Here is a 27,198-nt window from a genome sequence, read left to right as displayed (position 1 = left end):
TCCACTCAAGGAAGGCTAGTATTTATGCTTTAAACTTTGGAGGCCTTCTCCAATGAGAATCGCTCAGGCTCTACTGCTGGGAATAAGTCTGTGTACTTGGGATTTTATATTTTTACATATGTCATATCATGGTAGACTTCATTATGGTCTACCAGAAATGACTGCTATGGCTTAAAGCATCCAAGTGTCTTCTTCATTGATGAGATGGCTGAGTAGACTCTGCAGGCAAATGAATCAGCCAAGGCTCTAGGATGGAAAGAAGGGATAAGTCCAGAAGGGATAGAGCCTAGGGTCCTGATGTTGGTGAGTCCGCTCATGCTTGCCCATTTGTCCCCCTCCTGCCCACCTGCCATTCCCCAGATTCAGGGATCCTATGGGAAAGAAGCAGTTGTGTCCATGAGGAAATAATTCCAGTACTGCTGCCTCCAAACACTTGCTGGGAAGCAGACGGTGCTTCTCCACCTGAAATGTGGAAGAAAGCCCTAGGCAAGGACCTGGATAATGGCATGACATCTTTCCAGCTACCTCCTCTATTTGTGGGGCCAGACAGGCTTCCTCCCCACAGCTTATAGGTCTCCCTCTCACCCACACTCTGTTCTCTTCCATTGTCCCATTCTACCTGGCGTCTTTCAGTCAGGTTGGTACCCCCGTCCCAACAGCACTATGGAGGAAGGACTCACAGCCAGTGAGACTTCAAGCAAAGGATCTGGTCTCCCAAGAACTCTTAGTGGTAGAGGGCCCCCTTTCCCTTCCATGGTGGTCCTGTGTGAAGCCATGGAGCCCTTGATACACTTGATGAGTTCTTTATAGCAACAGGTGAAGGTCAGTCTTCCATCTGTGATCTTGATCCCATCTTCTCCTACTTATTCTACATTCTTGCTTAATCAATTATTCCTTTTCCTTAATAGCTCTGTACTAAGTCTTCTCCTCATTTTTACTTTTGCTGCCTTGGTTCAGATCCTCATTGTAATTTGTCTGGAAGGCAACAGCTTCTTTTATTCATTTGGTCACCTATCTATCCATTCATTCAATAAGCACTTATTAAGCATATGTACCAAACACTGTACTAAGCATTTGATATGCAAATATGAGTAAAACAAGATCCCTGCTGCCAAGGAGTTTAGTCTTGTGGAGGAGATAGATAGGATTTAATAACATGCTGTGGACACTATGATAAAAAGTTGTTCAAGTTATAATGAAGACGCAAAGGAGAACAGTGTCAATTCTGCCTAGGGTGGAGGTATCTACAAAAGGTTTCACAGGGATGATGTTTGTCAGGTTGTCAGTCCAAGTACAGGTACAAAGATGTCCAGTGTTCCTGAGTTCATGAAGTTGATTAGACTTGGCTAGAGCAAGGGTGGCAGCGTAGGGGGGCCAGAGGCCAGAGGAAGCCCCTCTGGAAGCTCAATGGGCTCTACTGCAGAATTTGGTCTTCATTCCAGGAAGGAAGGTTTCATGGCCAGATTTGCATTTTAGAAAGATCACTCTGGTGGCACTGCTGAGGGTGGACAAGACTCAGCTCTGCCAGCTGGGAGACGATGAGGGCCTGAGCCAAGACTCTAACAATGGGGACAAAGCAGGGTCTAGTGTGAGAAAAAAAAAATGTCGCCAAGGTTATCTGGAAGAAGATGAGATGTGGGGGAGGAAGGAGGAGAAGGCCAGGAGGAGTCATCTGTCTCAGGTGACTGTCCCACCCATGCCACTCAACCAACCTGGCCTACTCTTACTCTTCCTTCAAGACTTATTTGAAACCAAGGTCCTCCCTGCCTCTCTGCCTTGTGACAAGAGAGATTGGCCACATCCTCCTCTGTGCCACCACTTGCCATGAGTGTGCCTGGATCGGGGCATGCAGCACACACTGGGGCTATGTCCTCCACTCATCCACAGGCTCATCCAGAGGAGGGATGGGGTCTTGTTTACTTCTGTTCTCCTGCACCTAGCACAGGTCCCACTGCTGTCAAGGAGCAAGTTCAAGGCCCACATGTTCCTCCATGTGAGGCCTTGAGGAGTTTAGTCACAAAGTAGGCTGCCAGCCCTACGCACAGGGCACACAGGAATCTGTTCTTTCTGTCTTTCCTTTTTTTTTTTTTTTAACAGCCTTACTGAGATATAATTCACATATCATACAATTCACTATCTAATGTGTACAGTTCAGTGTTTTCTTAGTATATTCTCACGGTTATGCAACCATCACCACAATCAAATTTTTTAATGTTTGTTTCCCCAAAAGGAGACTCCATACCCGTTAGCAATCACCCCTCTGCCCCTCTTCCTCCCACCCCCAAGCCCTGGCAACTACTAATCCACTTTCTGTCTCTGGAGATTAGCCTGTCCTGGACCTTTCATGTAAATGGAATCATAGAATACGTGGCCTTTTGTGTCTGACTTCTTACACATAGCATGTGTTTTCAAAGTTCACCCATGTTGTAGCACATGTCAGCACTCCATCCCTTTTTATGGCTGAATAACAGCCCATTGTATGTACGTAGCACATTTTGTCTATCCATCCATGAGTTGCTGGACATTTGGGCTATTTATACTTTTGTCTATTATGAACAGACGACTTTCATGTGAACATATGTTTTCATTTTTCCTAGTTATATTCCTAAGAGCCAGATTGCTGGGTCATATGGTTACTGTATGTTTAACATTTTAAGGAACTACCAAATTGTTTTCCATGGCAGCTGCACCATTACACATTCCCACCATCCTAGCAGGTGTGAAGTGGTGTCTTATTGTGGCGTTGATTTGTATTTCCCTAATGGCTAATGAGGAGCCCTGGTCACACAGTGGTTAAAGCTCCTGACCGCTAACTGAAGGGTTGGCAGTTTGAACTTGCCAGTCACTCTGCGAGAGAAAGATGTGGCAGTCTACTTCCATAAAGATTTACAGCCTTGGAAACCCCATGGGGCAGTTCTACTCTGTCCTACAGGGTCACTGTGAGTTGGAATTGGCTGGACGGCAATGGGCTTTTTTTTTTTTTTTAATGACTAATGGTAATGAGCATCTTTTCATGTGCGTATTGTCCATTTGTGTACTTTCTTTGGAGAAATGTCTATTTAAATTCTTTGCCCATTTTTTAAAAACTGGATTATTTGTCTTTTTACTGTTGAGTTGTAGATGTTCTTTATGTATTATGAAACTTTTATATGGTGTGTTCAATCACCTGGAATGAACAAGAGGGACTCAGGAACCCACAGGCAAGAGGACCTAGTGAGTTACTGCGGGCAGCTCAGCCCACCCCAAGAAGCTCACTCTTTTGGGATTTCTTTCAGCTGAGTGTGGAGGGACAGTGAAAGGAGAGGTGTCGGGACAGGTGCTGTCACCCGGGTACCCAGCTCCCTACGAACACAATCTCAACTGCATCTGGACCATCGAGGCTGATGCCGGCTGCACCATTGGGTAAGTATCAGGGCCTACAAAGTAACCATTGCCAGTTGTTCAGAGGAGCCATCACCGGCATTGTCACCTGGCCATCCAGCTAGTGCCTGGACCTGCCTCCATCAACCTGGAGGTCCTCATGGTCAACAGAGTTTGGTATGGCCCAGGCCTGTGCTGGGTCTTGTAAGAAACCTGGAAAGGACAGTCTCAGCCTCACAGGGCTGCTTCCAAGTTCAGAAAACCCACTGCCATAGATGACCCACTTACAGCAAGGTGGCTGAGGACACAGGCTTTAAGCCACAGAGATCCGTTTGAATCCCAGCCCCGCCATTTACTATTTGCAGGACTTTGGACAAGGTCCTTAATCTCTCTGAGACTCACTATCTTCTTTAGTAAATTATAGGTTATAATACCAGCTTCCCAGGATTAACTTAAAGCATTTGAATGAGATATTGCGTGTAATACGCTTAGCATGGTACTTGGGACATGGCACATATTTAGTAATGGTGGTGTGGCTATTTCTCTGAAGTAGGACTCAGGTATATGATGAGTGGAGCCAGAAAGTCCCGTGATAAACATCAAATGAACAATGAGTGAGTCAAAAGCCTAAGCGACTGTTTTACTCTAGCGGACACATCTACAAGTCAGAAGAAGGTTTTCCTGCATCCCTACCTTGGAGCATCACTGAGTCATTCCCTCACATGGCAGTACCTGTGCGAGGTGCTGATGTTACATCAGTGAATGAGGCCCAGTCACTATTCACAGAAAGTAGAGAAGATGTGCTCACACCACAGACCTTTGCACAGGGCATGAGAAGAAGGGGAATGAGAAGGCAGGACAGGAGGAGAAGAGGGATGTTATTCTGGAAAAGGTGACACAGAGCTGAGTCCTGAACCATGGAGAGGAGCTTGCTAGGTATCCATGGAGGAAGGTTGGTGGGGAAGGGAAGGGCCTTCTAACACAGGAAGTGAAGCCTTGTGGTCAGGCTCAGGGAGCTGGAAATGGTTTCATGTGGCTGGAGCATTGCAAACCCATTGCTATCGAGTCGATTCCAACTCATACAGTGCAGTGGTTAAGTGCTACAGCAGTTCGAATCTGCCAGGCGCTCCTTGGAAATTCTATGGGGCAGTTCTACTCTGTCCTATAGGGTCGCTATGATTCGGAATCGACTGGAAGGCAATGGGTTTGGTTTTTGGTTTGGAGCTTTGCATGTGAATTGGTAGGTCGGAAGAGCTGTGGGACAGGAAGCTAGGGAGATATGCTGTGCCCAGGGCATGGAGGTCCTTGGATGCTGTGAGGCTGGGTTTGGACATATTCAGGGGTAGATCAGGCCTGGGAGCCCAGTGGAGAAGCTGTGTCCGTAGTCTGGCTGGTAGGTGATGAGGGCTGAACCCAGGCAGTGGAATGCGGGTGGAGGAATAGGCACAAGTTCAAAAGACATTTAGAAGGTCACACCAGCTGATCTCTCTGTCCTCAGTAAATAGGAAATTGAGGCTTCTTTTGTCCCCCCCCCGCCTTTTTTTTTAATTGTGTGACATACAGTAAGTACAATATCCAGAAAAGTTTGAAGAACAGCACAGCAAACACCTGCCTTCCTACTACCTAGACTCAGCATTTGTTAATGTTCTGCCTTATTTGCTGCCTTTCTTTTTGCTGAATTACTTGAAAGTGCGATGTAGACGTTGCTACTTCTTCCTACATACTCTGGCATGCATTTTCTACAAAGGAGGATAGACTTCCCCGTGACATGGCAACATGAGCATACCTCAGGAATCAGCAGTTCTCTGGGAATTAAGATCTAGGACAAGGGCTGAAGGAGAGAAGAGCTAGTCTTGGAGCAGCTGACAGAGGGAGAGGATAAGAGACAAACAAAGGGCTCTCTGATCAGCAGTGAGGACCATTATTACTTATGGGAATGGTGGGGTGGAGGGGAGAAGTGAGGACCACTTCCCAGCAGCCATCAGGAAGAAAAGATCAAAATTAAATACAGGAAATATCCTACCCTCAGCAACATAGAAGGAGCTCTGGTGGTACAGTGGTTAAGCTCTCAGCTGCTAACTGAAAGGTCAGTGGTTCAAACCCACCAGCCCCTCCATGGAAGAAAGAGGTGGCAGTCTGCTTCCATAAAGATTTATAGCGTTGGAAACCCTATGGGGCACTTCTATGAGGTCTCTGTGAGTCCTTTTGGGTCCTATAGGGTCTCTGTGGGTCGGAATCGACTTGACAGGAACAGGACTGGAACAGGACAGCAACATAGGATGAAATAAAAAGTCACGGAGTAGGGGGCTAGGAGGAGACAGGCTGAGTGTGTGTGGGAGGACCCCAAGATGGGAAATAGCCAGGAGAATATGAAGATGACATCAGTCCTCAATCCTGGAAGGCTTCTTGGAACCATGGTAACCTCAAAGGAACCAATGCTAAGTAAGCAGAGGAGAGTGAGGGGTGTGTGTCTTTCCTGTGCTCACCCAACCCCCCACTCCGGCTCGCCATCCTAGCCACACTGTAGCAGGCACTTGTGTCCGGTCCATTTCGGCTCTCTCAGCAAGATGCACTGACACAGTGGCTGCCACAATGGACTCAAACATACGTATTATTGTGAAGATGGTGCAGGACTGAGCAATGTTTTGTTCTGTCACATGGGGCCACTATGAGTCGGAGCCAGTGAGTGAGTTTGAATGGACCAACCTTTAGGCTAGCAGCTAATGGAAAATCACTTGTTCCACTCAGAGTCCTTACACATACAATGTCGTTGTTAGTTGCTGTCCAGTCGATTCTGACTTAATAGATACTCATTTTTTTTTACTCAAAATGCAAACAATATAGAAGTTTATAAAGTAGAAATCAAAAATCCTGATAGTCTTACTCTGTTTTCTTCTACACGCCCCACATAATATAACCGTTGTTAACAGTGTGCTCTACTTATTCTTTTAGATCGTTTATATGCCAATATATACAGAAAGCAAATGCAATAAACATGGTTTCGAAAATAAGATCATCTCTATGCATGGCTCGGTAACTTGCTTTTTGTTTTACCACTTCATTGTATATCATCGTCTTATTATGTCAATATGTATAGATATACCTCATCCTGTTTGCAGGTGACAGGGAATTCTGTTGTATGCACAAACATAATTTATTTCACGATTCCTTTATTGATGAAGTGCATATTTTCAGTTTTTTACACAAGTGAACATGAATCTTTGCAGTCTTCAAATTATTTCCTTAGGATATATTCACAGAAGCAAAATTTTGATATATGACTTCAAATCTCTCTCTAGATATTGTAATAATATTGTAATAATTGACATGTCCACTGAAAGTCCATGGGAAGCCTAATTCCCCAGACAGCATCACTGAATATCGTCAATCCTTTTAGTGTGTACCAGTGTGATAGACAAAATGATACTTATTTGTCCTTACTGCTTCTAGTTCTTTATATAGTTTTCTTCTGGGAAATTTGTCGTTTTCATATGTTCTACTGTTTTGATTTCTAAATACTGTGCAATTTCAGTTTAGAGTTCTTTTTAACCCAAGAGTGTTTAAGAATTTTTTAAAACTTACCAAATGGCTTTTGGGGGGGGGAGGAATTATGTTTTTATTATTATTATTCTTATATGTGCATTTTTTCTTTCTGAGCTTTGTTTTGTTTTATATATGTTCCATGAATATTTGAAAAAGAAAGAAAAGAGTTCAGGGTTCTATATATTTCTGTTATATCAAGTGTATTATGCTTTCTTTCAAGTAAAATACATTATGCTTCTTTAATGCGTTTTTTTATTTTTACCCTTCCCGTTGCTAGCTAATTTGATCAAATTGGCTTTGTTTTTCTTCTAGTCATTTGGAAGTTCTATATCCTGTTTTCATTTCGACAATAAGCTTATTGTTTCATCAATTCAGTTTTTAGCAGTATTTATCCTGTTATTTACTGTCTCTGTATTTTGGAAATCTTGTTTTTATTTTTATTGCAAGGAAACTGCATTTTGTTTTCAGATTGCTCCTGACAACTTACTTTTGTTTTTATCAATGTTTTATTGTCTTGAATCTCTCTGAGAAAATGACTTAGGTTGTATTTTACATTGTCTTCTGTTTTTCCCTGCATCGACTGCATTTTGCAGTTGGGCCCTTTGGTCTGATTATTCAGCTGGATTCCTCTTCAAGAGCTACTTGTCTTTATGTCCCAGAAGTTTTGTTATTCATTCAGTAGCAAATCATAGCCAAGAGCTGGACTCTGGTACCAGGCAACCTGCCACAATTATTACCTACATAGCTTGGGCAAGCTCTTTAAGCTCTCTGTGCATCAGTTTTCCCATTTGTAAAATAGTGATTTAAAATAATACCTATCACATAGGTGGAAACCCTGGTGGCTTAGTGGTTAAGTGCTCTATGGCTGCTAACCAAAGAGTCAGCAGCTCAAATCCACCAGGCGCTCCTTGGAAACTCTATGGAGCAGTTCTACTCTGTCCTATAGGGCCACTATGAGTCAGAATCAACTGGACAGCGCTGGGTTTGGTTTGATTTTGGTTATCACATAGGTAGCTATGAGGATTAAATTAGTTAACTTACATAAAGCACTTAGAATGGTGCCTGACATGTGATTCCCAAGTGATAAGGACTCCCGTCAGGAGTTGGGTAGGTAGCTGTGATGGTTAAGGTCGTCCATCAACTTGGCTGGGCCATGATTTTCAGTGGTTTGGCAACCATATGATGTTGTGATCACTTCCATGGTGAGATTTGATATAATGTGATCACCTCCATGATGGCATCTGCTCTGAGTAGCCAGTCAGTTGAAAGGGAGTTTCTTTGGGCATGTGCCTGCATCGAATATAAGCGGACATTCTGGCAAGGCTCGTGGGCTTTTGCTCACTGTGGATCCTGCAGCTGGCTCCTTTTCATCTGACCTCCAGTTCTTGGGACTTGACCTAGCAGCTTACCTTTAGTCTCGGCTGCCAATTTTGGGATTTGTCAGTCTTCCCAGCCTGTGAGCAAGAACCCTACTCCCTGACCTGCAGATCTTGGGTTTGCCAGCTCCTACAGCTATGTGCATCAGGAGAAGCCTCAATCCTGACCCATGGACTTGGGTGAGCCATTTCCTTGATATAAACCTCTCTCTATAAAATTTTTTTTTCTATAAATATTTATACATTTTACTGGTTTGCTTCTCTAGAGAACCCAGCCTAAGACATTTGGTACTGAGAATGGCTCTAGAGAAACAAAATTGTAAGGATGAGTTTTCTAAATTGGTTCTCAAGTCTGGTTAGTCTTATAGATGTTGATGACTCTGCTTCCAGTAGTAAAGAGGGCTCTGCCAACCCATGGCGTGAGGTAGAACTCAAATTCACAAAATATCACCACCAATAGATCAGGTATTGGTGAAAGGCAAGGCTCTGAGTGATTGCATATGTGATACCTTTCTACAATTTTGTCGTAATAAGAAGTGTAAGGAAGCTGGTTGGTTGGTCCTACTTTTGCCAGACAGGCTGTTGAATGAAAGAGATGAGCTCAGGGCTGCAGAGTCAAAGTGCAAGTGCTGCGTAAACAATCTCAAAGTTTCCACGTGTGCCTTGAAAGAAAGCCTGATTTCTTGTAGTAACAGAGCTGATATTGCAGAAAGCAAACCCTGAGTCTTTTCATAAGAGTGGCTGAATTACAATGCCAACTCAATTGCCAACCTTGAAAGGTGTCTGATGTCAAAGTGAGGGCATTGATTGAGAAGAAATGTTATCCTGAAACTTGGGATGGGGACATATGGGCAGATAATCAAGGAACTGGAGACACTGAGGCCCTAAATTCCATTGAATCAGTCCTAGCAATAGAACCAGCCCTCTCACTCCCATCCAAAGAGATTACTCCATGTTTGCCTGCTAAACCACCCTCCCCAATAAAACCATTAGTGCCTCCACTCCCGTATAATGAGATTAATCCAGCTGCTTCTAAAGAACCTTTGTCTGAATAATTGCCTGGGTTATTGCCTGTGGCAGATGCTTTACAAGACAATGTTGAATCTTCTCAAAACACTTCCCTACTACTGATTTTGGCTTCTACACCTATAACTAGACTTAAGTTCCAGCAAGCCCCAAAAGGTGAAGTACAAAGTGTGACCCAGGAGAAGGTATGCTCTACTTCAAAAGAGCTGCTTGACTTTTCTAATATGTACAAACAGAAACCTGGGGAATATGTGTGGAAATGGCTATTCAGGCTGTGGGGTACTGGTTCAAGGAACATAAAGATGGATCCGTCTGAGTTTACTGATATGGGCCCACTATACACAGATTCTTCATTCAGTGTTTCGGCTCAAGAAGTTAGGAAAGGAGCTAATAGTTTATTTGGTTGGGTAGCTGAAGCATGGATTACGCGGTGGCCTAAACTAAATCAAGTTGAAGTACCAGAATTGCCTTGGTATACTGTAGAAGAAGGTATCCAAAGGCTTAGGGAAATTGGCATGCTAGAGTGGATTTATCAGGTTAGACCCACAGACCCACTCATAGAGTGCCCAGAGGATATAACTTTTACCATAATGGTAAGGAACAAATTTATGAAGGTAGCTCCAGCATCCTTGAAGACTGCCGTAATTGCTATTTTGTGTAAGTCAGATTTGATGGTGGGAACTGCCCTAAATGAATTAAGACACCTAACTGCAATGGGCCTGATTGGACCCCGTGGTGGTAGGGGCCAAGTGGTAGCACTCAATAGACAAAGACAAGGTGGGCATGCTTACCATAATGGACATTGGAGTCAAAGCAGTAATCAGAATAGTCTGACTCATATGGACTTATGGCAGAAAACGGATCTTGGAGAAGGATTATCAAAAACTTAACCAGGTGAAGACTTCAATTGCAGCTGCTGTTCCAGATGTAGTTTCATTGCTTGAGCAAATTAATACATTTCCTGGTACCTGGTATGCAGGTATTGATCTGGCCAATGCCTTTTTCTCCATACCTGTTTTGAAGGACCATCAGAAGCAGTTTGCCTTCAACTGGCAAGGCCAGCGATACACCTTCAGTTGCCTAGCTCAGGCCTGTATCAGCTCTCCAGCCTTATGTTATAATTTAGTCTGCAGGAACCTTGATTGCCTTTCCCTTCTACAAGATGTAACACTGGTCCATTACATGATGACATTATGCTGACTGGACCTAGTAAGGAGAAAGTGTCAATGACTCTGGACTTATTGGTAAAACATTTCCATGCAAAAGGGTGGGAAATTAATCCCACAAAAATTCAGGCACCTTCCACCTCAGTGAAATTTCTAGGGGTCCAGTGGTGTGTGGCATGTTGAGATAGTCCTTCTAAAGTGAAGGATAAGTTACTGCATCTGGCTCCTTCCACAACTAAAAAGGAGGCATTTCACCTAGTAGGTCTCTTTGGATTTTGGAGGCAACATTTGGTGTTCCTCATTTGGTGTATTACTTTGGCCTATTTATCAAGTGACTCGAAAAGCTAGTTTTGAGTGGGGTCCAGAACAAGAGAAGGCTCTGAGACAGGTTCAGACTGCTGTTCAAGCTGCTCTGACACTTGGGCCATATGATCTGGATGATCCAGTGGTGCTTGAAGTGTTCGTGGCAGACAGAGATGCTGTTTGGAGTGTTTGGTAGGCACCTATTGGTGAATCAGAGTGTAGGCCCTTAGGATTTTGGAGCAAAGCCCTGCTATCCTGTCCTTTTGAGAAACAGTTTTTGGCTTGTTACTAGGCCTTAGTAGAAAATGAATGCTTAACCACGGGCCACCAAGTCACCATGCGTGCTGAGTTGCCCATCATGAACTGGGTGTTGTCTGATCCACAGAGTCATAAAGCTGGACATGCACAGCAGCACTCCACCAGTAAAAGGAAGTGGTATATATGAGATCAGGCCCAGCAGGACCTGAAGACTCAAGTAAGTTGCATGAGGAAGTGGCCCAAGTGTCCGTGGTCTCCACTCCTGTCACATTACCTTCCAACTCTCAGTCTGCACTTATGGCCTCATGGAGAGTTTCTTTATGATCAATTGAGTAAAAGAAAACTTGTATCTGGTTTACAAATGGTTCTGCAGGGTATGCAGGCACCATTCTAAAGTGGACTGCGGCAACACTACAGCCCCTTTCTGGGAACTCCCTGAAAAACAGTGGTGAAGGGAAATCCTCCCAATGGGCAGAACTTGGAGCAGTGTACCTGGCTATTCACTTTGCTTGGAAAGAGAAACAGCCAGATGTGCAATTGTACACTGATTCATGGGCTGTGGCCAGTGGTTTGGCTGGATGGTCAGGGACTTGGAAGGAACATAATTGGAAAATTGGAGACAAGGAGGAAGGGGGAAGAGGTATGTGGATAAACCTATCTGAATGGGCCAAACAAGTGAAGATCTTGATTGTGTCTCATGTGAATGCTCACCAAAGGGTGACCTCAGCAGAGGATCATTTTAACAATCAAGTAGATAGGATGACACATTCTGTGGGAACCAGTCATCCTTTTTCCCTAGCTACTCCTGTCATTGCTCAATGTGCTCATGAACAAAGTGACCATGGTGGCAGGGGTGAAAGTTATGCATGGGCACAACAATGTGGACTTCCACTCACCAAGGCCGACTTTGCTACAGCCACTGCTGAGTGCCCAATCTGCCAGCAGTAGAGACCAATACTGAGTCCCCAATATGGCACCATCCCTCAAGGTGATCAGCCATCAACTTGATAGCAAGTTGATTATATTGGACCACTTCCATCATGGAAAGAGCAGCATTTTGTTCTTACTGGAATACACACTTACTGTGGATATGGATTTGCCTTCCCTGCATGTAATGCTTCTGCCAAAACTACCATCTATGGACTTGTAGAATGCTTTATCCACTGTCATGGTATCCCACAGCATTGCCTCAGATCAATGGACTCACTTCACAGCAAATGAAGTGCAGCAATTGGCCCATGCTCATGGAATTCACAGCTCTTACCATGTTCCCCATCATCCTGAAGCAGCTGGCTTGATAGAACAATGGAATGGCCTTCTAAAGACATAATTACGGTTCCAGCTAGGTGGCAGTACCTTGCAGGGCGGGGGCAGTGTTCTCCAGGAGGTTGTATGTGCTCTAAACCAGTGTCCAGTATATGGTGCTGTTTCTTCCATAGCCAGGATTCATGGGCCTAGGAATCAAGGGGTGGAAATGGAAATGGCAGCTCTCATTATTACCGTTAGGGACCCACTGACAGGATTTTTACTTCCTATCCCTGCAACCTTATGTTCTGTGGATCTAGAGGTCTTAGTTCCAAAGGGAGAAGTGCTCCCACCTGGAGACACATCACCGATTCCATTGAACTGGAAGCTAAGAATGCCACCTGGCCACTTTGGGCCCCTTATGCCTCTGGATCAACGGACAAAGGAGTTACCATACTGGCTGGTTACCATATCGGCCGGTGTGATTGATCCTGACTACCAAGAGGAAATCGGATTGATATTGCATAATGGAAGTAAAGAGGAATATGTTTGGAATGCAGAAAACCCCTTAGGGCATCTCTTAGTACTGCCATCTCCTGTGATTAAAGTCAATGGAAAACTACAGAACCCAATTCTGACATGAATGCTAATGGCCCAGACCCTTCAGGAATAAAGGTTGGGGTCACCCCATGAGACAGAGCACCATGACCAGCTGAGGTGTTTGCTGAGGGCAAAGGTAATACGGAATGTGTTATGGAAGAAGGTAGTTCTAAATACCAGTTATAACCAGCTGCAGAAACGAGAACTGTAATTGTTTATGAATATTTCTGTTTTGTATGTGTGCACCAAATGTTTTTGTTTTCTTCACTTATAAAATATAGGATGCAAACAGGGCTAGGGCATTTTCGGTTGTGTGTGTTCAGTGTATCATGTTAGGCACAGTATGAATTTATAATTGTTGTTTTTCAGAGTATTATGTGTGGTTTAAGGAGATGCATACAGGTGCCAAAGTTGACAAGGGGTGGATTGTGATGATTAAGGTTGTGTGTCAACTTGTCTGGGCAGTGATTCTCAGTGGTTTGGCAACCGTATGATGTTGTGATCACTTCCATGATAAGATTTGATATACTGGGGTCACCTCCATGATGGGATCTGTTCTGAGTAGGCAATCAGTTGAAAGGGAGTTTCCTTGGGTATGTGGCCTGCATCAAATGTAAGTTGATACTCTGGCAAGGCTCGTGGGCTTTTGCTTACTGTGGATCCTGCAGCTGGCTCTTGTTCTTCTGACCTCCGGCTCTTGGGACTTGAGCTAGCAGCTTACCTTCGGTCTTTCCTGCTGATCTTGGGATTCATCAGTCTTCCCAGTCTGAGCAAGAGCCCTGCTCTGTGACCTGCTGATCTTGGGTTTGTCAGCCCCTGCAGATACGTGAATCAGGAGAAGCCTCTATCCTGTCTCATGCACTTGAGACGTTCCAGCCTCTACAACCGCATGAGCCATTTTCTTGATGTAAATATATATATATGCTTTACTAGTTTTGGTTCCCAGCCTAAGACAGTAGCTTTTTATTTTTCCCAAGTGGAGCATCCTCAAAGCACAGATGTGGGCACCATGCTGTGGGTGGGAGCAGGTGTCAGGTAGGCTTTCCTTGAGTGTGGAGATGGAAGAGCGTATGGGATAGCCAACAAGGCAGACTATTCCCAGGTGCACAGACTGAAGACTTGCAGCTGCCCCTCCCCACCTGCCCCAACTGCAACCAAGCATTGAAGGTGACCCTCTAGAGGGATCCATGGTCAGGATTTACCCCAGCAAGCTGGGCAAGGAGAATCACTTTCCAGGAGGACCCACGAGGGGCAGTGGGTGGCTGCAGGGATCTGTGGTCAGGCTTATCCCTGCATGTGGCCCAAGCAGGAAAGTGGACCCTTTCTGAGTGTACCTGACAAGATGGTCTGGCAGATTGGTCCTTCCCTTGAACATAGCATCTGCAGCATTGGGCAGGTGTTTTTCCCTGAGTCCAAAGAATGGGGCAAATTGGCTGATGGACTCCCTCTAAGCCTGGCACCTAATGTCAGGAGAGCAGACTAGTGAGCTCTTACCTATGTCACCAATACATAGAACATGGAAGCTTCCAGTATATAGGTGAGACCTCTTTTCAGTTCCTGATATTGGATCAAAGTTTTCCTTTTTATAAAGAATGAACCAGCTCAGGCAAAAATTGGAGAAGAGAAGACAGCGTAGCCTTTTGCTCTGACATTGCCTCTCTCTACCTATCATTTATCAAGTATCTACAGTATTCCAGGTTCTGTCCCTATTTTACAGATAAGATCATAAAAAAAAAAAAAGATCATAGAGGCCCAGAAAACCTGAATGCCTGAAGTCTCACCATTAACCCAGTGATGTGGATTTTGAACCTGTTCTCTCCAGCTACAGCCTTTGCTCTTTCCAGTCAGCCACTCTGGCTCTGTTTTAGTTCCACTTAACAAAACACGCTTTGAGACTTTCTTTGTGCCAGAGACTGTGTGAGGCTATGCAGTGGGAGACGTGAATCAGAATCAGACTAAAGCCAGTCCTTATCTTGCAGGGGCTCACATTCTAGTGGGAAAATAGTCAATTAAAAAGGTACCTCCAAGACAAGGTAGATGATGTAAGCATAAGCCAGGTTTAGTAATGGGGAAGGGAGAGAGAAATTCTCCCTAGAGTTGTGAAATTCCAGTTGAGGGATGAAGGAGCAAAATATAGAGTCTGTCCAGGAAAGAGTACTCATTTGATGTGATTGGTGGCTAGGTGAGGGGAGGAGATAAGGTTGTGTGGGTAAAGAGTCGTCTCTTTACCTGAATGCCAAGATGAGAATTTTGAATGGATTTCTTGGTAAAAAAAAAAAAAAAGGAACCATTGGAATATTTTGAAGACAATAGTGCAATTTAGTTCAATTAAAACTTGGAGCATTTATTCAGTGCCAGGCATTCTGCCAGGCCCTGGGGATATAAAGATAAATAAGACTCAGTTCTTGCCCTTGAAGGTCTCAGTCTTACAGATATAAATTATATCAGTTATAGTAGAAATAGAAAAACTGACTGATGCTGGCTTCAGCAGATGGGAGATCTTTTTTCTCTTGGAACAAGAAGTCTGAATTTGCACAGGATGCCATTCGCCTCTTTTCTTGCTCTGATATCCTTAAGCTTTAATCTTCACAGTAACAAAATGGACTGCTGCAGCTCCAGGCATTGCATCTGTATTCGAGGCTAAAAGAAGAGGGAAGAGGAAAGGACATGGAGCTTTCTCCTAGTGAGGCTTTGTGTATCTATTTGGGAAGAACCACCATCCCCAGAGACATCGTCCTACATCTTGTTACTTATACTTGCTGCCCCTGCCTGAGGGAAGGAGGAAGATCAGTTGTGTTTTGCTTTTTATGGCCTCAGTAGTACAGACAAATGGAAAACAAGGGGGTTGAAAATGGAATATGAATGAGCCAATCTACAGTGTGTGCTACAGACTTTAATATATTAATGTGATAAATGCCATAGTAGACATATGTATAAAACACAATAGCAAAGCATTTGTGATAATTCATAATTCCAGGTGGCATTTGGGGGCAGAGTGTGTCATGGATTGAATTGTGTCCCCAAAAATATGTGTCACCTCGGCTAGGCCATGATTCCAAATATTGTGTGGTTGTTCTCCATTTTGTGATTCTAATTTATGTTAAAGAGGATTAGAGTAGAATTGTGACACACCTACCCAGGAGACATCCCTGGTCCAATGTAAAGGAAGTTTCCGTGGAGTGCGGCCTGCACCACCTTTTATCTCTCAAGAGATAAAAAGGAAAGGGAAGCGGGCAGAGAGGGAGGACCTCATACCACCAAGAAAGCAGTGCCGGGAGCAGAGTGCGTCCTTTGGACCTGGGGGTCCCTGTGCAGAAAAGCTCGTAGTCTGGCAGAAGATTGATGAAAAGGCTGACGAGAGCGAAAGCCTTTCCCTGGAGCTGATGCTCTGAATTTTAGCCTACTTTTTATTTATTTATTTTGGGTTTTTACTGTGAAGAAATCAATTTCTCTTTGTTAAAGCCATCCACTTGTGGTATTTCTGTTATAGCAGCACTAGATGACTAAAACTGAATTTGGTACTGACAGAGTGAAGTGCTGCTCTAACAGATACCTAAAATGTGGAAGCAGTTTTGAAGCTGTGAATGGATAGAGGAGCAGCAGCAGCAGAGAACCTACAGCAGAAGAGAATCAGCAGCAGCAGAGCCAGGAGACCAGTGCCACACAGCCCTGGAGCTGACCCATGGAGCGAGAGAGTTGAGTGGCTGTGCACAGGAGGCTTCCTGGCAGAGTAGGGTGCTCCAAGCTCTTATAAGTGGAGCAACAGGGCTTTGGAACACTTGCCCTAGCAGGGCAGATGCGGGCGTGAGGCCTGAAGAGCCGAGAGGCCAAGAAACCAGGAAGCAGAAGCTGAAGAGACAAGGAACACAAGAAGCCAAGCTGCCTCAGTCTCAAAAGGTATGGCCCTGACTTTAGAGGTTTCAAAGTGTAGAGCCATAGCCTCTGGTGTTTCTAAGGGTGGAGTTGCCACTCAGATGGACTAGGAGAGTGGTGCGCCTAAAGCCGAGTTGCTGTCCCAGTGGGCCTAGAAGGCAAAGCTGAAGCCCAGGGCCAAAGGGCCTCCATTCAGAATCCAAAGAGTGTGGCCAATACCCAGAGTATGGAAGGCTGGACTATTGTGTAAATTGTCTCAGAGAACAGAGGATTATTTTCAAAGCCTTGAGGGCTCATATAATATGATCTGCTGACTTACTCGGTACCTGTTATCCTTTCTTTTCCTCCAGTTTCTCTCATTTCTAATGGAAATGTCTAGCTTGTGCCTGTTCTGCCATTGTGCTTTTGGAAACAGATAACTTGTATTCTAGATTTCACAGATGAAGAGGAATTTTGGGGTTTTGGACTTGGAGTTAAGACTTTTGCTATGATATGATGGGGTGAATATGTTTTTCATGTTGCGAAGATGTGATTTTTGGGGGGACCAAAGGGTGGAATGTCATGGATTGAATCGTGTCCCCCTAAAATATGTGTCAACTTGGTTAGGCCACGATTCCCAATATTGTGTGCTTGTAATTTTATGCTAAAGAGGATTAGGTTGGGATTGTAACACCCTTAGCCACGTCATATCCCTGATCCAATGTAAAGGAACTTTCCAGGTGTGGCCTGCACCACCTTTTATCTCTCAAGAGATAAAAAGGAAACAGAAACGAACAGAGAAGGGGGCCTCATAACCACCAAGAAAGCAGTTGTGGGAGCAGAGCAAGTCCTTTGTACCTGGGGTCGCTGTACAGAGAAGCTCCTAGTCTGGGGGAAGATCGATGAGAATGCTAACAGAGAAAGCCTTCCCCTGGAGCTGACCTCTGAATTTGGACGTTTAGCCTACTTTACTGTGGAGAAATAAATTTCTCTTTGTTAAAGCCATGCGCTTGTGGTATTTCTGTTATAGCAGCACTAGGTGACTAAGACAGAGTGTTACAGACAGGATCTGCTATTCTAGTTGCACTTGAAGGAATATTAGGCGTTCACCACACAGGCATGTCAGGATCTTCCAGGCATGAAAAGAGAGGATGATGTCAATGTGCCGAGTTTATTGCCTGGCGTGATGTGGCGATGATATCTCCACTTTAGGAAGATCAGGGGCAGCAGTGAGGAGGATAAGCTGGAGTGCGGAGAGGCTGGAAAAACAGGCTGAAGTCTACTGTCACTGTGTGAGGATCTTGGTTACATTTAAAAGAAGTAGGTTTTGTTTCTGGTGTGCAAATTTGGTTGAGGTGCCATTTCAGCGGGCTATGTGAAGGAAGAAGGAGAAGGGAGACAACAACAGGCCTTTCCAGGTATGCTTTTCCTAAAAAGCTCCAGGATCCAGGAAGTGGCGGGGGAGTGGAGAATTTCCTGCTCCAGGACTCTCTGATTGCTGCTCCTAACACCCATTTCTGGGGCCCTGGTGGTGCAGTGGTTAAGAGCTTGGCTGTTAACCAAAGGTTGAGTGGGAATCAACTCGATGGCAATAGGTTTGGTTTGGTTTTTAACACTCATTTAGTCATAAAGGAAATCCTGGTGGTGTCGTGGTTAAGAGTTCGGCTGCTAGCCAAAAGGTCAGCAGTCCAAATCCACCAGGCACTCCTTGAAAACCCTATGAGGCAGTTCTACTCTGTCCTATAGGGTTGATATGAGTTGGAGTTTACTCAACGGCAATGGGTTTGGTTTGGTTTTTTTTAGCCATAAAGCTCATATTCAGCTAATAGTATGAGTTTGCTGATTTTGTAACTGTAGGGATGCTTCTTAATGATTAATGCAGAGAGCAAGCTGGAAACTTCATCCTTGGCTGTTGGTCATAAAGCAGCAGGATTGCTGAGAGGTGGGGCCGTGGTTTGATTAACCAGAATCCCTGCCCACTGGAACTTGGCTTCCCAGGAGGATGCTGGGCTAGACAAAACATGTGCTGTGCCCAAAGACCAGATTCCCCCACTGAAGTTTCAGACCAGCCATAGGGCAGCAGTTCCCTACTGTGGTCAGCATTGCTTCTCTTTCAGAACCAGAAAGTGGACAGCTGGCCCAGAGGAGGCAGAAGGCACCAGAAGTGAAGCTTCTGTTCTCAGCTATTGCCAGGAATCCTGGCTGCAGGTTTAGCAGCTTCCAGAAGATTTATTTTGAGCAGTGACAAGGAGTTAAGCATTAAACAGAGAAAGTCCACGTAATTGTGCGCCAAGAGCCGACCTTCTGAAAGAACTAAGCGGATCAACTCGCATATGGTTGGGTATTCCTTTGTCAGATTTAAGGTTTCAGCAACTCAGAGAATAGCCCAAAAGGAGCTTAAAAGTTTTTTGGAGGAGAGGATGTGAATAACTTGGTAGGTATAAATGTAGCATGATAGCTTCAAGAGTGGTGATGCTCTCTGGCCATTAAATTTTTCATGTGTCACTTCTAGAAAAAGAAACAAACTATTTCAAGTTATCCAAGAATAATAGCCCAACTGAGCTACACCAGGTGGTTGAATTGGCCGAAATTCATCAACTTGACTGCCAGTGTACTATCTCAGAGATGAATTCTAACATCTCAGGAGAAGAATGAAGAGTTCAACCAAAATAATGCTCAGACTTCGTTGGTGGGCTGCACTGGACCAGTATAGCTCTCTCTTGTTTAAAAGACAAGCAAACAAACAAAATAAAGCCTGTGATGCCACCAACAACATGACATTCATAAAAGAAGAGGACCCTTTCCGTAGAGAAATAGGAGAAAACATACATATGATCACATGTATCCTTATGAGAGGGATCCAGAAGGAGATTTTATACACACAGAGGAGAAGGTGATGCAGAGATGGAAGCAGAGATTGAAGGGATGTGACCCCAAGCCAAGGAACACCACTGGCAGTCATCAAAAGCTGGAAGACACAAGGAATGGATTCTCCCCAGATCCTTCAAAGCGAGCACTGCCCTACTGACCCCTTGATTTGGGGCCCAGAGACAGGAAAATTTAAAACAGATGTAGGCAGTCCCCAGGTTATAAATGTCCGACTTACAGACAGCCTGTACTAAAGAAAGGACTGCCATAAAGCCTATCGTATTAAAAATTTGAGTTAAATACAATGGTTCATAATAATAAGCGCAGACACTACCTTGTGACACTCATGAAAATATTGTGTGGTTTGGAAATGTTTCTTAAGTGTCTTATATGCATAGAAAGGTAAAACGTGTACTATATACTAAGACAAACATTTGACTAACTGACAGTAAACAAGAACTGTATTTACCTCTTCTGACATGCCTACAAAGTCGACTTAAAGACTGACTTAAGAATGGCCCTCGTTTGTAACCCGGGGACTGCCTGTATCTACATGCTTTCTCATCCAAATACAAGAAAGTGTGGCTGCTAAGTAGCAGAGGATGTAGGATAAGATGGGGAGGGAATAGCTCCTGAGATAAGAAGGTCAAGAAGGAGAAAAGTAAAGAATGTAAAGAAACTGAATATACAACACAATTAAAATCCACAACAGCCTTATAGGAAACAAAATGACTGAAACACAGGCTAGAGAATCACTGTTATGGAAATAATTATGCACCCTCCCCCCAAAATATGTCTTGAAATCTAACAACCCCTATGCCTTTGGATGTAATCCTGTTTGAAAAAAGTTTCTTTGTTTTATTACTTGAGCCCCTGGGTAGTGTAAATGGTTAACATGCTTGGCTGCTAATTGAAAAGTTGGAAATTTGAGTCCACCCAGGGGTGTCTTGAAAGAAAGGCCGGGCAATCTACTTCTGAAAAATCAGCCATTGAAAACCCTAAGGAGCAACAGCTCTACTCTGACACACATGCGCTCATCATGAGTCGGAGTCAACTCCACAGCACCTGGTGATGGTGGTGGTGGTATGTTAATTAGTTCATACCAGAGTAGAGTCGGTTCTGAATCTCATCACTTCTGAACTATAAAAAGAACATATTTGACACAGAGGCACATACACACAGGGGAAAACAGATGCCATGTGAGGGTCATCCGTGAGCCAAGGAACCAAGGATCCCCCAGGGCTATGAACAAGGAAGGAGTCAGCAGCACCAAGACCCTGATTTGGACTTCTACCCTCTAAAACTGAGAAAATAAATTTCTGTTCTTTAAGGCCCTCCAGTTGTAGTACTTCTGCTACAGCAGCACTAGATAACTAAGACACAAGCTAGAGAATCAGTCTAAGACTGCGGAGAAAAATAGAAAGGTACAGAAGAAGTAATGGAGTCCCTGCGTGTTGCAAATGGTTAAGCAGTTGACTACCAGCTAAAAGGTTGATGGTTCGAACCCACCCAGAGGCACCTCGGAAGATAGGCCTGGCGATCTGCTTCCAAAAGATCACAGCCTTGAAAACCCTATGGGGCACAGTTCTACTCTGCACTCACGGAGTTGCCATGAGTCAGAATCGACTCAACAGTAACTAAGAGCAACACAGAGGTAATGAAAGACTAGTTGCCCGACGTGGAGGTCAGAGTACTGATCCAGTCGGCATGAATGAGGAAGAGCCATGAGCAAATGGAACAGACGGAGTAATAAAATACAAGATGTTTAGAAAACTTTCCTGAGAAAGAGCAGGGGGCTAGAGGGGTGAAGTGACCAATCTAAACCTCCCTCTGTGAGCTGAAAGGACTCACTGAGTTCCAGGCAAAATGAATCAAATACAACTTGATGAAAAATGTCACAGTTCCAAGGATAATAAAAAACCTCTACAAGCATTTGGCAAAACACACACAGGCAAGCACACAATCAGCACTCACCAAACGAAACAGTGGTTTACACAAGAACAACCACCACCGCTAATCTGACCCCCTCTCCAAGGATTTTGTTTCCATAATACCAAAGGCCAGATTCAGTGGAGTTATGAGGTCCAAGAAGTCTTGATTCAGCCAGGATTTAATTCACTTACAAAAGTAACAGAAGATTATTTTCCGATAGGCACAAAAGCCACCGAAAATTGCCACTCGTAAGCTTCCTAAAGAATCTGCAAAGACATTGCAGTACACTGAATAATGCTCCCTAAGATATTAAAATCCCTAGAATCTGTAAATGTTACTTTACTGGGGAAAAGGGTCTTTGCAAATGTGATTAAGTTACAGATCTTGAGATGAGGAGATGATCCACGGTTTCAGGGTTGGCCTTAAATATGCAATCCCATGTATCCTTATAAGAGGGAGCCAGAGGGAGATTCTGTATACACAGAAGGGAAGGAGATGTGAAGATGGAGGCAGAGATTGGAGGGATATGGCCCCAAGCCAAGGAATGCTGACAGTCACCAGAAGCTGGAAGACACAAGGAATAGATTCTCCCCTAGAACCTGTTGACACCTTGGTTTTGGCCCAACCATCTGGCATCCAGCACTGTGAGAGAATAAATTTCTGTTGTTTTAAGCTATCAAATTTGTGGTAATTTGTTATAACACCCACAAGAAAAACTAATACAGACATATAATTTTTAGCCTACTGAGATGTTTAGAAAAAAGTGTGGAAAGACTTGATGACCGTTGGAGACTGTGTTTAATTTGGGTCTCAGGTCCCTGATTGTACTGTCAGTGGTTTGATAGTTGGGGGAAGTCATCTCAGTTGTTACTGAGTCATTTCCAACTCACTGTGACCCCGTGTGTGTCAAAGTAATACTGTGCTTCGTAGAGCGTTCAGCATCTGACTTTTCAGAAGTAGATCTCCAGGCCTTTCTTCTGAGGTGCCTATGGGTGGCCTCAAATTGCCAACCTTGTGGTTAGTAGCCAAGCTCGTTAACCATTTACAACACTCAGGAACTCCTGGGAGAAGGGACAGGGGAAAGTGAAAACTTTTTATATTTTCTGTCTTATGTACGGTGGAGTAAAATGGTATATCATTTTTCTTAAATTTGAAAATTAGAGAAAATGTGAACTTAGTATTTAAAATTAACAGCTAGTAGAATTAAAAACAAAATGTATACATCACAAATCACTGAAGAAAGTTTGTAAACTAAGAAATATTTTAAAAAATGAGAAACAAAAGGAAGCAAGAAAATACATAAACAAAAAGCATAAAGTGGGGTGATGGCAATAAACTTGTATTAGTCAGCAATGGCTAACTGCTGTAACAAATAACCACCCAGTCTCAGTGCTTTGACATGATAAAGGTTAATTCCTCGCTCACTTCACAGTTCAATGCTCACCTGCAGTAGGGAGCAGGGCCCCCGTGTGTGAGCGGAGGCAAGCTGGGGAGGTGCCTATCTCAGAGTCATTCAAGGCCTCTGGTTCCTTCCATGTTTGGATCCTCCAAGTCCTCTAGTGGATCCTCCACATCTGGCCAGCTGATGAGGGACGATAAAAAGCATGAAAGATTGGAACAATATTTTTTAGGAGCCAAGCCTTCCTCCCATGTACCATTGATCAGAACACATTTCACAGCTTCACCTAATTCTGGGTTGTGACTAGACAGCACAGGAAACAAGAGCTGGTGAACACATAACTTTGTCTCTGCCATAAAGAGCAAACATATCAGCTCTGATAACAGGTATAAATTCACTTTTGTCTGGCCATCCACTGTGTGGTAGGGTGTGCAGAAGAGGTAGTCCTGGAGCAGGCTGAAGTTACAGGAGTTCAGGATGGGTAGAGAGTGGGAGGGTTCATGAATGTGGAGCCCAGAGCAAAGAAGAGTTATTGTCTGAGGCTTGGTTGAAGGATGAGCAAAGAACCAAGGTCAAGTTGGAGAGCAGAATGCAAGATGCTGATCAAGGGATCTGCAAAAGAAGCAAGACATCCCAGAGAGAGGCCCTGGGATGATGGTGCACAGGAAACGAAGCCTCTATTACATGTGGAACAACTACTGGCGGACCTGTGGGCAGGGAGGGAGCTGCGAGGAGCCACGAGCTGGTGCCCAGAAGTCAAAGCTCCATATTACAAGACAAAAGTTCTCAGGTAGGGTAAAAGAACAAAAAATACTGCTAACCAGAAGAACACTAAAATATTAAAAATAAACAGGTTGAGATAAAAGTATACCAAAGAACACATGTAAATCAAAAGCAGACATGACAAGTTTACTAAAAAAAAAAGTAAAATTCAAGATAAAAATTTAAAAAAAAAACGTAAAAGCAGGAGGATTTCAAATAATAAAATGCATGGTCCACAAACATGCTAAGAGTCATGAATCTTACGTGCCCAATAACCTAAGGAGAAAACATTTAAAGTAACACCTGTTGGAAATACAAGGAGAAATTGACAAATTACTGCAAGAAACGTTTAAGAACTCCTCTTAGTACTGTTGAAAAAAAATAGAACAAAATGAAAAATTTTAGGTGATTTTACCATTTGTTGGGTTTATTCTCTGTATCAGGGTCAGTGGTAGATGCTCGATGTGTGATTTCATTTGCAATAATCCTCTTAGCTGGCACTGCAGATACTGCTGTTGTTGCCATGTGACAGAGGAGTAAACTGAGGCTCTGCAAGATGAAAAAACTCGGTCGTGATCACCCAATTAGTTATCACAGAGCTAGTATTTGAACCCAGGCCTTTGACTCCACAGCCAGTGTTTTTTCCACTTTGTTATATAGACCCTTTAGAAGGCACTGGTGATTCAGTGGTAGCATTTTCGCCTTCCATGCAGGAGACCTCAGTTCGATTCCCAGCCAATGCACATCAGACACAGCCACCACCTGTCAGCGGAAGCTTGCGTGCTGCTATGATGCTGAACAGGTTTCTGCAAAACTTCCAGACTAATACAGACAATAGGAAGAAAGGCTGGGTGATCTACTTCCAAAAAGTCAGCCAGTGAAAGCCATCTTCTGATCCAGTTATGCACCAGGTCACCGTGAATCGGCCAACTCGACAGTAGCTGACAACAATATATAGCCTCTTTGGGAGGCCTGGGCTTTTTATTTTATGGAGAACATTTCCTCTAAAAATGTAGTATAAAAAATAAATCTGCCCCTCACAGAATCCCTGGCATCTACAGGGCAGACTCTATCTAACGATAGTCAATGGCAAAGCCTCCAGTCACACGGTGAAGGTGAGGGTAAGGCAGGCAACTGGCCCAGGGTCACCCCCGCAGGTCAGAGTGGAGCACAGAGCAGCCGCCTCAGCCATGCACTCGCTGCGCTGCCCGGACCTCCCACAACACCAGTGACCACCCCAGCCCGTTCTTCAGCGTTCTCGGCAATCTGAAGCCAGTTTTATTCTTTCAATTTTGAAAATTACAGAAGAATCCTTTTTTGTATTGAATACCAGCTGGCCCCAGGAGAGAAGATCCTGTAATTTTGCTCTGGAAACCAATGCTTGCTTTGGGCTCTGTGCTATCTTCTCAGTTTTTGCTCTTTGGACAGTGCGATGCTTTAATTATTATTGTCTGCTATTATGATCATGGTTTAATTGTTGGTTTGCAGCCTGGGTGGCTCAGAGGGGGGCAGTTTATAAAACAAGTACTATTTTCTTGTTGTCATTTCTAATGTCACTGAGGATAATTTAGGCTGCATTCTCATTTGGAGATGGGAGTGATTTCTGACCCCCTCCCCCTGCAGCAGCTGTTCACTCACATGCCATGTTCCCCTGATATAGCGGTCAGCTGCAATGACTCGGGTCCGTGAAGCAGCCATTGTGTTCACGCAGTGGTCATGGTTACCGAGGGGCACCGGAAGCCCTCTTCCAATCCTGGGTCCCCAATCAAAAGGCAAGTGAAATCAACAGTCAAAACACCATGGATTTTTTTCTTTTCTTTTCTCATTTTCACACATCTTTCTACCTTCCAGTGTGCTTGCTACCTGTAAGGATGAACCACCTGTAAATGGTGAGGGGGGCAGTATCCCAAAAAGCCTGATGTGTTCAGGTTTCCTTAGACTGAGAGAACTGAGGATCATAACCCCACAGGCAGGTTTGGCCTGCTTTGTGGGAAGGTGCCATGTAGACAGTACTTGAGAGGTGGGGCTCCTGCAGACAGAACGTGATTCTCCCCTAGCTCCTTAGATTTAGACTCTTGTGGAACATCCCTTCCTGGCACTGAGGCTGTGAGTGTCATGAACCGTGCTGGCCTGGCCACAAAGCACAATGGAATCTCAGTGGTAGGTTGGTAGGAAGAGGTAAGGCGTGAGGACCAGGTGAGACCACCCTCAGCTGGGAACATACTATTGGGAGATTGTGGTGGGAGGTAGGTGTAGGTGGAAACACCTTGACAAAAAGGTGTGTGGAGACCTTGAACTTGAACAGGGACAGCCCCACAATCCAGAGCACCCTTATAGTTAAAGCAGGCCATGTTCCTGTCTGTATCATCAGTGCCTACAGATATTGACTGATTGGTTGAATGTGTGAATATCAGTATCAGTAGAGGCTCAGAGAACCAATAGGGCTGGACTTAAAAAAGTGAGACCCTGGTCTAGACTAAGCAGGGAGCTCTGGCACAGGTCTGTGTGGCTAGGTCCTGTCTCTGTGGTAGGGATAGAATGCCAAAGGTACAGTTGTAAGACTGGATATGGGCAGTAAAGAGAGATGTGAGAACCTCAAGAGAAATAGGAAATAACTTCCTTAGAACACAGGATTTGTTTATGTTGCCTATCACCAAGCGATATACACTTAGCAAGGACTGTGAGTGCATTTGGCTGAACTGTGGGGGTCCCCAAAACCTGAGTCATTACCCATTCATTTAACCATCCAACCAAACAACGTTCACCAGGGACTTAGTGTGGGTCAGGCCCAGGGCTGGGTACTGGAGATACAGAAGTGAATGAGACCAGACACGACTGACCTGTCAGTGAAACAGGTATGTCAATGGATGCCTCTGCTACAGTGGGATCGTGTACAAGGAGCACCTCAACCAGGCTGAGGGGAGCAGGGAGGATGTGTAGAGAAGCCTTTGGAAGAGCTCCCCACCAAATATGGACCATCAACCAGTACAAGTTAGTCAGGTGGTAGGGGGGCGTGGACGGAGCTAGGAACCTTCCAGTAAGAGATAGGGAAGGCCCCGAAGCAAGAGAATAAGAAGTAAATGGTGAAGGGCCAGAGGAACAGAAGAAGGAGACAGGGGCCACTCATGAAGGACTTGGTGTGCCCCTAGGAAGCTTGGCTTTATTCTGTAAGGTCAGATGTGTGGTTCAGAAAGATCACCTTGGCCATGATGGAAGAGGTGGATTGAAGGCTGGACCCAGGAGGGCCAGTTATGCTTTTCATGCCTCTGTACATGCTGTTTCCTCTCTTGTGATTCTCTTCCTCTCTTTCGATTTCCTCATGAATTGATTTTCTTTCTTCAAAACTGCTTCAAAGACACCTCCTCCTTGAAGCTTTCCTTGACTCGCTCAAGTACAAGAAGAAGAAAACAAATCAGTTGCCATCAAGTCAGTTCCAACTCATGGCAATGCCGTGTGTGCCAGAGTAGAACTGGGGGCTCCATAGGGTTTTCAATGGCTGATTTTTCAG

General features: G+C 44.4%; 1 protein-coding gene across 1 annotated transcript in view; it reads left to right on the top strand.

The window, feature by feature from the left end:
• The window catches only part of CSMD2 (CUB and Sushi multiple domains 2), a 797,331-nt gene that overhangs the window by 588,754 nt on the left and 181,379 nt on the right, over positions 1 to 27,198 (top strand). Inside the window, 1 exon segment of the mRNA XM_064281672.1 lies at positions 3,276 to 3,402. Within this exon segment, the coding sequence (XP_064137742.1) occupies positions 3,276 to 3,402 (127 nt within the window).

The sequence above is a fragment of the Loxodonta africana genome, chromosome 3, assembly GCF_030014295.1.
Source record: "Loxodonta africana isolate mLoxAfr1 chromosome 3, mLoxAfr1.hap2, whole genome shotgun sequence".
NCBI classification, from domain to species: domain Eukaryota; kingdom Metazoa; phylum Chordata; class Mammalia; order Proboscidea; family Elephantidae; genus Loxodonta; species Loxodonta africana.
The sequence above is the reverse complement of the archived record's forward strand: the minus strand, read 5'-3'. Positions and strand labels throughout refer to the sequence as shown.